This window comes from Scyliorhinus canicula, chromosome 4, assembly GCF_902713615.1.
Source record: "Scyliorhinus canicula chromosome 4, sScyCan1.1, whole genome shotgun sequence".
Taxonomy (NCBI): Eukaryota; Metazoa; Chordata; class Chondrichthyes; order Carcharhiniformes; family Scyliorhinidae; genus Scyliorhinus; species Scyliorhinus canicula.
In genome coordinates this window covers 138,288,103-138,300,963 of record NC_052149.1, presented here as the reverse complement: position 1 = coordinate 138,300,963, position 12,861 = coordinate 138,288,103, and the positions used below count along the sequence as shown (strand labels likewise).

General features: G+C 45.1%; 1 protein-coding gene across 2 annotated transcripts in view; it reads right to left on the bottom strand.

Moving 5' to 3' along the window:
- LOC119965035 (E3 ubiquitin/ISG15 ligase TRIM25-like) overlaps positions 1-12,861 on the bottom strand; it is a 31,842-nt gene that overhangs the window by 4,103 nt on the left and 14,878 nt on the right. Inside the window, exon 6 of one of the 2 annotated variants that reach the window (XM_038795247.1) lies at positions 11,568-11,665. The exons of the other annotated variant lie outside the window; for it this stretch is intronic. Coding sequence (XP_038651175.1) covers positions 11,571-11,665 — 95 coding nt within the window. The 3' untranslated portion in view covers positions 11,568-11,570. The remainder of the gene's footprint in view (positions 1-11,567; positions 11,666-12,861) is intronic. 2 annotated transcript variants of the gene reach the window in all.

Sequence of the window (12,861 nt, the reverse complement as noted above, 5' to 3'; positions counted from 1 at the left end):
AGGAACACGTTACCTTTGCCACAGTCACAGAGGATGTCATTTGTTACTTTAATAGGAACTATTTTGTGTATTGAGTCTGAAGAGATAGGAGAGGTCTTGAACAAGTATTTTTCTTCAGTATTTACAAACGAGAGGACATATTGTTGGAGAGGACAGTGTGAAACAGACTGATAAGCTCGAGGAGATACTTGTCAGGAAGGAAGATGTGTTGCGCGTTTTGAAAAACTTGAGGATAGACAAGTCCCCCGGGCCTGATGGGATATATCCAAGGATTCTATGGGAAGCAAGAAATGAAATTGCAGAGCCGTTGGCAATGATCTTTTCGTCCTCGCTGTCAACAGGGGTGGTACCAGAGGATTGGAGAGTGGCGATTGTCGTGCCCCTGTTCAAAAAAGGGAATAGTGATAACCCTGGGAATTACAGGCCAGTTAGTCTTACTTCGGTGGTAGGCAAAGTAATGGAAAGGGTACTGAGGGATAGGATTTCTGAGCATCTGGAAAGACACTGCTTGCTTAGGGATAGTCAGCACGGATTTGTGAGGGGTAGGTCTTGCATTACAAGTCTTATTGACTTCTTTGAGGAGGTGACCAAGCATGTGGATGAAGGTAAAGCAGTGGATGTAGTGTACATGGATTTTAGTAAGGCATTTGATAAGGTTCCCCATTGTAGGCTTGTGCAGAAAGTAAGGAGGCATGGGATAGTGGGAAATTTGGCCAGTTGGATAACAAACTGGCTAACCGATAGAAGACAGAGAGTGGTGGTGGATGGCAAATATTCAGCCTGGAGCCCAGTTACCAGTGGTGTACCGCAGGGATCAGTTCTGGGTCCTCTGCTGTTTGTGATTTTCATTAACGACTTGGATGAGGGAGTTGAAGGTGGGTCAGTAAATTTGCAGATGATACGAAGATTGGTGGAGTTGTGGATAGTGAGGAGGGCTGTTGTCGGCTTCAAAGAGACATAGATAGGATGCAGAGCTGGGCTGAGAAGTGGCAGATGGAGTTTAACCCTGACAAGTGTGAGGTTGTCCATTTTGGAAGGACAAATATGAATGCGGAATACAAGGTTAACGGTAGGGTTCTTGGCAATGTGGAGGAGCAGAGAGATCTTGGGGTCTATGTTCATAGATCTTTGAAAGTTGCCACTCAAGTGGATAGAGCTGTGAAGAAGGCCTATGGTGTGCTAGCGTTCAGTAGCAGAGGGATTGAATTTAAGAGCTGTGAGGTGATGATGGAGCTGTACAAAACCTTGGTCAGGCCACATTTGGAGTACTGTGTGCAGTTCTGGTCGCCTCATTTTAGGAAGGATGTGGAAGCTTTGGAAAGGGTGCAAAGGAGATTTACCAGGATGTTGCCTGGAATGGAGAGTAGGTCATACGAGGAAAGGTTGAGGGTGCTAGGCCTTTTCTCATTAGAACGGAGAAGGATGAGGGGCGACTTGATAGAGGTTTATAAGATGATTAGGGGAATAGATAGAGTAGACAGTCAGAGACTTTTCCCCCGGGTGGAACACACCATTACAAGGGGACATAAATTTAAGATAAATGGTGGAAGATATAGAGGGGATGTCAGAGGTAGGTTCTTTACCCAGAGAGTAGTGGGGGCATGGAATGCACTGCCTGTGGAAATAGTTGAGTCGGAAACGTTAGGGACCTTCAAGCGGCTATTGGATAGGTACATGGATTAGGGTAGAATAATGGAGTGTAGATTAACTTCTTCTTTAGGGCAGCACGGTAGCATTGTGGATAGCACAATTGCTTCACAGCTCCAGGGTCCCAAGTTCAATTTCGACTTGGGTCACTGTCTGTGTGGAGTCTGCACATCCTCCCCGTGTATGCGTGGGTTTCCTCCGGGTACTCCAGTTTCCTCCCACAGTCCAAAGATGTGCAGGTTGGGTGGATTGGCCATGAAAAATTGCCCTTAGTGTCCAAAATTCTATGATTAACCTAGGACAAAAGTTCGGCACAACATCATGGGCCAAAGGGCCTGTTCTGTGCTGTATTTCTCTATCTCTATTTATTTTAGTATTGTAGTGGAGTAAATCTGATTGGAGGGAATCAAACATGAAATTTTAGGAATAAAGACGAGGATTTGGGAGGTGACAACGTGTCTAAGAAATATGGAGAGGAGAAGGAGGTTGGGGATTGCATGGTAGGTTGAAAACAAAATTGTAAACTAATCATTGCTTACGTATGTCCAAGCTATATGTGACTTCATCATCTTCCTTTACTGTCAACCATGAGAGGGATGGTATCCCTTTACGACAGTGTTTTCCAAACCTTATTTACCAGGACCCACGGTTGCCAACTCACCAACCTTCCGGCCCACGCCGGTTGAACTTCTGGACCCACACCATGTTCACTTATCCAGTCTACCCTGAATCAAGGCAGTGTTTGGGACAGTAAAGATTTCTTGCCCCAGACTAGGGAGGGAAAAAAATCAATTAATATTCCTGTTCATAATCACTATCCATAGGCATTGAATTTATGTAAGCATTGAGTGAGGACAGGATCAGATAGGTCTGTGATGTCTCCTTTCTATGACAATTCATTGTCCAGTGACACACATGAAGAATAGTTACTTATGAGAGATACTGGAGCAGCGATCAGGGATCAAGAGATTCGGAGATATTTTTATTGAGGGTTTCCTGAATTTGGAGAAGCTTCAAGAGGGGTTCAAGTTGCCAGGTGGAAATAGGTTCCGGTACTTGCAAGTGCAGGACTTTGTCCCGAGTTTCCTGCGCCTCCCACTAAGGGGGCTACAGAATAAGGTGATGTCAAAAACAGCGGTTGGGGAGGGGAGAGTCTCGGAAATATATAAGGAACTGATGGAGTGGGAAGGGGTTTCAATAGGGGGGGTGAAGAGGAAGTGGGAGGAAGAGTTGGGAGGGGAGGTGGAAGTTGGTTTATGGGAGGAGGCCCTGAGGAGAGTCAATGCATCTTCGTCATTTGCCAGCTCAGCCTGATCCAATTTAAGATGGTCCACAGGGATCATGACTGTGGCCCGGATGAGCAGGTTTTTTGAGGAGATGGAGGATAGGTGTGGGCCGGGGAGTCCTGCAAATCATGTACATATGTTCTGGGCGTGTCCGCGGTTGAGGGGCTTTTGGCAGGGATTTGCGGGCATCATGTCTGACGTCCTGCAAGGGAGGGTGACTCTGAGTACAAAGGTGGCGATATTTGGAGTGTCGGAAGATCCGGGAGCCCAGTGGAGAGAGAGGCCGATGTTTTGGCCTTTGCTTCCCTGGTGGCCCGGAGACAGATTCTGCTGGGATGGAGGGACTCGGAGCCTCTGAAGTCGGGGGTATGGGTAAACAACATGGCGGGGTTTCTCAGGTTGGAGAAAATCAAATTCACCTTAAGGGGTTCGCTACAGCGGTTTGTTTGGAGCCGTTCATTGACTTCTTCAAAAAAAATTGTTTCATCAGCCGGGGGGGGGGGGGGGGGGGGGGGGGGAGGCATGGGAGTGACAAATAAGAGTAGGAAAACCTATGAAGGAAGAACTGTGAGATGGAGTAGCACGGTTGCATAGTGATTAGCACAATTGCTTCACAGCTCCAGGGTCCTAGGTTTAATTCCCGGCTTGGGTCACTGTCTGTGCGGAGTCTGCACGTTCCCCCCGTGTGTGCGTGGACTGGCCATGCTAAATTGCCCTTTGTGTCCAAAATTGCCCTTAGTGTTGGATGGGGTAACTGGGTTATGGGAATAGGGTTGAGGTGTGCGGTTGGGAAGGGTGCTCTTTCCAAGAGCCGGTGCAGACTCAATGGGCCGAATGGCCTCCTTCTGCACTGCAAATTCCATATCATACATGGACCATGATAAGGTCTATGCTTGGGGTGGAGATGGCTATGTTACTGTGGGTTTTTTGTGTTTGTTGGATCTTTCTGTTTAAAAGTATTAAAATTATAAATGCCTTAATAAAATATTTTCCAAAAAAAAAGTGAGATACTAGAGGGTTGCCAACAATTGTGAAACTGCATGCGTCGTTGGACGCTGCCTTAAGGAAACAAAGAGGCGAAGGAGGAAGATTGAGGAGAGGAGAACAAAGAACAGATCAATGAGAGAGAGCCATATGTGATTCTTGTAAATAAAACAGCCATAAATCTGAAGATAGTGACATTAAAATCTTAATTTATAATTGGCTTAAATGCAATTCAATTACTTGATGCAAGTTTATTCAACTTCAGAAACAACTTCATCAAAATTGATGAATATTGACAACTCTGAACTGAAACTTCCCCACAAGTAACTGAAGAACTAACTGTTCTGGATGGCATTAATCAGGCAAAATGGACATTGAACTAATTTTGCTAAAGATATTAATTATTTTCTTAGATAATCCATTGTGGCATTGTGATGTGCTCATGTTTCCCCAACCATAGGACATGCCATTGCAGTCATTTCATGGAGACCGATGTCCTGCCAACAGCTGAACTGCTTTAGGCCAGACAATCAAAGCCCTGTATTTCTGAACAGTCACTCTCCAACGCCTGGCTAATTTGGACTCAATACCTGCCCATGACCAGCCCCCACCCTCATAACTGATAAGTCCATACCCCCTGCCCCCAACCCTCTACCATCCCAGCAGCAGAATGCAATTTAAGATTGCCCAAACTATCTGGTGGCAGACTAAGTGGAGACCTCATAGATTTTTACAAGCTCATTTCATTTCTGCATCTGTTAATTCCCGCCTCGTCAGTTAGTTTGGATACTCTGCACTGATAATCCCACGCATTCTCTTCAGTCCCAACTCCCCCACTACCTCTCAGATGCCGAGAGCTGGGGCGGAGGGGAAGAGAGAATGGGACAATAGTTTGAAGAAGCATTCCCTGTTCCACAATACATCGCAACTTGCATTTATAAAACTTGCATTTATACATCAGCTTGTAAAGGTTTGCTCAAAGTCGTACTTGTCTGAAAACAAGAAAAAATATCTGACAGCATACTTTAAAATCTCGATTGAATTGTGGTGATATACACAGCAATGTATATAGTTGGATGTACGACCTCCGACCAGCAGGTGGGGATGGTGATCCATCATGTGACTCCACAGATCAGGGGAGTTGGTAGCAAGTTGTACTAGAGGACAGTCACATTAGAAGTAGCTCCAGGAGGACTCAATTCTTTGTTGCCGTTTGTATTATAGTTCGTTAGTTATTTTTCCATGTGTTCATTTTGTTAATAAACTATCTTACTAATTAAAGAACTAGGGGCGAAATTCTCCCCTATCCGGCGGGGTGGGGGGTCCCGGCTTAGCGGAGTGGCACCAACCACTCCGGCGTCGGGCCTCCCCAAAGGTGCGGAGGGGCTAGGCCCGTGCCGGAGTGGCTCCCGCTCCGCCGACTGCCGCCAAAACTGGCGGCAACGGCCTTTGGCGCTACGCCAATCGGCGATGGGGCTGGCTGACAGGCCTTCGCCGGTCGGCTTGCGTCCGCGCATGCGCCGGAGCGTCAGCGGCCGTTGACGTCACCACCGGCGCATGCACGGTGGAGGGCGTCTCTTCCGCCTCCGCCATGGTGGAGGCCGTGGCGGCGGCGGAAGAAAAAGAGTGCCCCCACGGCACTGGCCCGCCGGCCAATCGGTGGGCCCCGATCGTAGGCCAGGCCATGGAGGCACCCCCCGGGGTCCGATCGCCCCACGACCCCCCAGGACCCCGGGGGCCTGCTCGCGCCGCCAATCCCGCCGGCACAGAGGTGGTTTAAACCATGTCGGCGGGAGAGGCCTGACAGCAGTGGGACTTCAGCCCATCGCAGGCCAGAGAATCACCACGGGGGGGGCACGCCGACCGGCGGGGCGCGATTCCCGCTCACGCCGATTCCCGGGTGCTGGAGAATTCCGGCCACGGCGGGGGCGGGATTTACGCTGGCCCCGGGCGATTCACCAACCCTGCAGGGGGTCGGAGAATTCCGCCCCATATGTTGTGTGTGCATCTTTACCACGGTCACAACACAAAACATAACGTGGTACCAAGGGTGTTGAACAATTGAAGTTAACTACGGACAAGACGGGAGAAACAGACTGAAAAAGAAAAAAGAAAATTCTTCCACCTACCTAGTAAACTACTGGCAACTGGAACTTAACGCATGGAAAGATTGTGAAGTTAGAGATGAAAGGTCTGAAGGCATCTCACCAGCTTCAAGTCACTAGTAATGTAGATGAGAACTGGTGTGTTTTTAAGCAGCAATTCAAACTCTATGTTGCAGCCCTTGGCATGCAGGCACAGCCTGATGAGAGGCGTATTGCATTGCTGCAGGTCCTCAAGCCATCGAAATTTATAATACTTTCGCATTCGGCAGCGAAGCAGAAAGCAAAACCTTTGATGAAGTAACAAAATACTTTGATCGACATTGCTCCCCCAAAAAAATGAAACGTACAAGTGTTATATCTTTTGCTCACGCACTCAGAAGGTGGGCAAATCTTTTGATAGATTTCTAACCGATTTGCAGTTGAAGGCACAGTCGTGCAATTTTAGGTCATTAAAGTCGTCGATGATCCGTGATCAGATAGTGTTCGGGATATCGAATGATAAGGTACGCGAGAGGCTATTGAGGGAAGAAGAACTTCAAGTAGAAAACGCTATCAAGATTTCTCATGCAAGCGAGCTAACTACACAGTAGATGAGTACGCTCAACCTGAAACATTTTGGCGCCAATGTGGAAGAAGACGCCAGCGCCATAAGCATTGTGATGCAGTTGAATAAGAAATGTGGTCCCAGTGCAGGCAGCCATTTTCAGCGGCCAACTGGGTCCGCCATTTTATGCCAGCGATGCGGCAATCAACATTTGCCTTGACAATGTCCAGCATTTGGGAAAGTGTGTTTGAAGTGTGGCAGAACAAATCACTTTGCGAGGCAATGTTTTTCATGTCAAACAGTGGACCAAACAGGATCAGTCAACGTGATTGATCAGATGTGCATTGAAGACCTGTTTTTTGTTGATCTGATTTCGACTGAGGATACGATGAGTCCGAATATGCTAAGTCAAGAAGTCTTACTTACCGCTTGCAGCAGTAGTGATAGTGATTCTGACTCCATGGAGGACAGATGGGTGATTCCATTGATGATCAATGGCACTTTAATTAAATGCAAGTTTGACATGGGAGCAAGGGCCAACCTTATCAGTTTGTCAGATTTCAACAGGCTGAGAGTCAAACTGACAGTCGTAAATCAAACAAAACTGCTGAGAGACTACACTGGGATGGAGATTGTGACTTTAGGCCCATGTGAGCTCGAAGCATGGGTACATAACAGGAGTCACACCATAACATTTTCTATTGTGGACACTGAACGGGGGTCCATCATAGGAGCGGAAGCGTGTGAGGCATTGAACCTAGTTGAGCGGTTATAATTCCAGACAGCGCTCTGACAGAGCATGATTGCAAATGGCAACGAGATGAAGTGGCGCAGTTAGCCGCTGAGATTAAAGCAAGGTCAAGGAAGAGAAAGATAAACCAGATGAAGAGATGGAGGAGCCAATAGGAATTCCAGAATTCTTGTTAACAGTCTACAAGAATGTGGATTTGCTCAGTGACATGATACAGGAGCATGATGAGCCCATTCAAAAGCATTTACAAGACTTAGAGGTGAAACTTTCAGGTCCAGAGCAGCCAATGAGTTTTACTCTGGAATTTAAGTTGAACTAAATGAGTATTTCACAAAGGAAGCAATGATCAAGACATACACAATGAAGTCACAGCCTGATGAGTCAGATTTTTTCTTCTTTGATGGACCAGAAATTATGGGATGCACATGGTGCCAAATCGACTGGAAGAAAGGAAAAAGCGTTACCATGAAGACCATTCACACGAAGCCGAGGCATAAGGGTCGGTGGACTGGTAGAAAAGTTATGAAAACTGTACCGAATGACTCTTTCTTCAATTTCTTTAGCCCTCCTGAAAGAAACTAACTATTTCCTATAGGTAAAAGAGGATTAATTAGTAAGTTGAATTAATAATTGATTTAAAAACTCAATCAGAAACCATTCAAAATGGATTCCATCATGACTCTGCAAAATAAATATCTGATTGCCTGTGCAAAATGAATGTTTGTTCGAAACAAACAGCTTGCAATGGGCTAAGAAAACACAACATTTCTAACAAAGGCCAGGTTGACATTCGAGCCGATATGAACAATCCTTTGTCCGAAAGAAGGATTTGGCCATTATCCAATTACGTGCCTTGGATAAATATACAATAAGACATACCAATAGACGATAAAGTCCTACTGAAGAATTTATTTGACCAACATTAATGTTAACTTTAAATTTGATGAAATATTGTTGCTTATGAGAGAGTGACAACCCAAGGATCAAATCAAAAGCATTAAAAATCGACTCAAACCAATCAACGCGTTACAGGGACAAGGAATAGATTGATTTAGATTGATAACAAATTTCTTTAAAAGCCATGGTTTCAGACTACAATTCTGTTCATGAATCATTCTTTACTTTTGCCTAGAATCAATCTAGAACATAGAACATACAGTGCAGAAGGAGGCCATTCGGCCCATCAACCCTCTTAAGCCCTCACTTCCACCCCATCCCCGCAACCCAACAACCCCTCCTAACCTTTTTGGTCACTAAGGGCAATTTATCATGGCCAATCCACCTAACCTGCACATCTTTGGACTATCTAATATCTACCAGTCTATAATCTATTCTATCTTTAAAACTGCACAGCCTTATACTGTTCTATGCATGGAAACAACTACTGTATTTTGAATTCAATGTATCTGAATTACTAAGGATAATCTAGTTCTCGAAAAAGTCTTTTGCAGGCAATTTGCTGAAATGAGAACGTTTTAAATTCTGTAACAAGAAATCAGTTATAATCGATCAATAGAGACCAAATAAAATTACTTTGCACCGAGAAGTCTAGTCGAAATTTCTGCATTGTGAGTTGCATGGTTGCATGGTGTGGTGTCACAGAGATAAATGCAATAATAGAAAAAGCAGATCTATCACCTCCTGACGTTCCAAAGAACAGGAAACTGGATGAAGGTTCTGTGGCAAGACGCGCTTTTGACTTTGAAATTGGTCACTTCTTGCAGGAACACATAATTCCACAAGCAGCATTACACTTCACAGGAGAAGCTATCACAGATGATGATGATGATTACGATGAGGAAAGTGAAGAAGCGGATGATGAGCCAGAAGAGGAAGACCGTGAAGGTTTATTTAGTTCATTTGGTATTAGTGTTGAGGTGATAAAAAGTAGCATCCAATTTGTGCAGGACAACGATGAGTGTGAAAGTTCTAAAATGGAGTGTGCCGAGGTTGAAAGCGAGATTGCAACAGCAGACAAATTAACTGAGAGCAAATCAACTGCGAACAGCCAACTTGTAACTGAAGAAATAATCCCATTTTGGAAAAACTGGCTCCAGAGAAACATGATGATTTATCCTTTGCCAATGGAATACTGCAGTGAATTCCCAAGTACTCGAGGCCAGTCCATCAAGACACTTGCAGCAAGAACAGATGGATACATCTTTGAGCAGTTCTCCAACAACAGACAAAGCATGTATCGTTATATCAGATGTCATGTGAGAGTACCTTTAAGAAATGGGTGTTTACTACTGCAGTGATGTCAGAGAGTGGATGGAGCTGGGCTATCTGTCAGCTTTTTACTTTTGTTTTAGGCTGTTTGCTACAGGGTGTGTTTTAGTTTTGTTTTCAGTGTTGGAGCTGAAGCCAGACAGAGCAGGTGTACTGTTGATCTCTCTGCCATGGAAAGACTATCTCTTGATCATTTGGTGAATTCAGAATTATAAATGTTCTCAGTAGTGAATGTAAACCTAATGTGCTTCTGTTAAAAGGTGTTTCTTTTGTCTTCTGGATGTTGTTTGGGAAGTTATTAAGGATTACTTAGTGTTGTATTCTTTGGGGGTTGTATTTGAATTGATGGTTGCTAAGATGTTCACTGTGTGTTTTAAAAAGGTTAACTTGAGTTCATAGACTAAACATTGTTTTGTTTTAAAAAGCACTTTTCCATTTCTGCTCTACCACACCTGTAGATTGGACCGTGTGCTCCCCATACCACAATCTATTAAAAGTTGTGGGTCATTTGAACTCCATGATACACTTGGGCTTCTTTAAATACTGTCCCATAACACAGATGATGATGAGCCACTAAGTGAGGCTAAAACACAAAGATGGAATGCCTAATGTTGAGGACATTGATCCAGCTAAGGCACCGGAATGCAAGGGTTTGCAGATCATTCTTGAAGTTGCAAACTTGTCTGCAACTGCGTAAGAGTCCAAAAGTATGCCGACATCGAATGCCTCACCAGTTGATGGGTATGCAATACAGCATTTTAGTGCAAGCATCATGGATCAATCCAAACTTCTCAATCCAGCAAAGGCTCCAGAGTCAGCTATTGTGGCAGAAGAGCCAGAAACAGTTTTCACAGCAGATGATCCAGAGGCAACTATTACAGCAGCAGATCCAGAAACATCTATTATGGCAGAAGAACCAGAAGCAGCTATTGCAGCAAAGGATCCAGAAACAGCGACCAGTAGGAAGAATGAAAAATGAAAATGAAAATCACTTATTGTCATGAGTAGGCTTCAATGAAGCTACTGTGAAAAGCCCCTAGTTGTCACATTCCGGCGCCTGTTCGGGGAGGCTGGTACGGGAATTGAACCGTGCTGCTGGCCCGCCTTGGTCTGCTTTCAAAGCCAGCGATTTAGCCCAGTACGCTAAACCAGCCCCTGATGATGCTCCAAGAAAACAACACTAAGTAATCCTTAATAACTTCCCAAACAACATCCAGTAGTCAAAAGAAACACCTTTTAACAGAAGCACATTAGGTTTACATTCACTACTGTAAACATTTACAATGATGTTCCAGGTGCATAGGCAGATGTGAATGTGAACTGCACCAACTTCACAGATTATGTCACTTAAGCCAAAAAGAAAAGGAGAAGTAAAGAGCTGATTATAAAAAAGAGAAGGAAGGGTAAGAGAAGAGTAGAGGACACAGTTAATCGACCGGACAGCAGCCGCGACAGTGAAGACACAAGCATCGGCAATAAGGCCAATATACAAGAACACACATGGAGCAGGAAGCATCGCTTCAAAAGGCTGAAAGAGATGGTGACTCAAGACCAACCAGGAAACCGGTCCTTTGAAAGATGAAACAAGATCCCATATTCAGTCAAGGTTCAGGAGACCAACAAGAAGATGTTGCAGTCGAAAGATGTGCAGGTTAGGTGGATTGGCCATGATAAATTGCCCTTAGTGTCCCTTAGTGTTGGGTGGGGTTACTGGGTTATGGGGATAGGGTGGAGGTGTTAACCTTGGGTAGGGTGCTCTGTCCAGGAGCCGGTGCAAACTCGATGGGCCGAATGGCCTCCTTCTGCACTGTAAATTCTATGATCTATGTTGTTAACTTGAAAGTCTGAACGTGTAATGAATTCTGTACAAGGGACACGTTTGAAATTGTTATGCATATCATGTTTTATAAAGCACAGTTATATTTGTTAAACATTCATATTTCCAAGGGAAGGGGGAATGTTTGTATTATAGTTCATTAGTTATCTTTCCACGTGTTCATTTTATTAATAAACTATCTTACTTGTCAAAGAACTAGATGGTCTGTGTGCATCTTTACCAGGGCCACAACACACCTGCGTTTATACATAGCTGTAAAAGTTTTCTCAAAGTTGTACTTGTCTGAAAGCAACAAAAAAGAATCAACACAACACTTGATTGAATTACCAACTTGGCCTTTAGATTTGCTCGAGATGGGTGGACAATGTGAATAAATAACAGACAGCCTTTCCCAACTTTGAGTTTATCCACAGCAACACAGAGGAAAAATATGCGCCCCAATGTTAGCTGGTGATTCTTGATTTTGTGTTATCAAAGCCCTTCAGCATCATTTGTCAAAGCACCCCAATATCGTACACGGTAGCATAGTGGTTAGCACTGTTACTTCACAGTGCCAGGGTCCCAGGTTCGATTCCCGGATTAGGTCACTGTCTGTGCAAAGTCTGCACGTTCTCCCCGTGTCTGCGTGCGCTTCCACTGGGTGCTCCGGTTTCCTCCCACAAGTCCAGAAAGTCGTGGTATTGGGTATGTGGACATTCTGCCTGGGAGGGTGCTTCATACTCTTCATAACTGCCCGTGGAAGAGCAGGCAGGTCTGCAGCTCACAACTTGTCTTATAGCGTACAGGTAATACACCATTTAAACTCAGTGTACCCCCAGTGACAGATAAGGACGGAATTGACATTGCAGGCAGGGTTTTCTCTGCATGTTTAGAATGCTGACATTTGTAAATGCTGCATTATCGGCTGATGGGAATCCCGCAACCCTTAGCTCTGTGACCCTTCTGACACCTGCCCGTGACCCTCTCACTGGTCGTGACTTACACTTTGAAAAACCCTGCTTTTAGAGAATCTATGATTGACAGAATTAACCCTGCCCCTACCTGGTCCATGCTGCGTGAAACTCTGGCCTATCACAGTGAGGAATGTTTATGTTATAACCCCCACGAGACCCCTCTGGGACGACCCGATTGATCTCCCCATGGGGCTTGTGGATAATGAGGTCCGCCGCTGAGGGGCGGAAGCCCAGCAGCGGGTTTGTTAATTCCTCAAGATAAATGCCAGCCCAGAAAGGGGCCGGCATCTCAAGATGGTCCAGGCTGGGCCTTGGACCATTGCTTTGTTATTGTATTTCGGAGTGGATGGGAAATAAACAAATTTTTGACACTCTTTTTCGAGACTCCTCATTGACAACAATATTGGCGACGAGGATAAAATGGAACTACAAATGGCGCTGCTGGCCACTCAGGCTATGACTGTTTCACGGGGCGGCACGGTGGCACAGTGGTTAGCATTGCTGCCTACGGCGCTGAGGACCCGG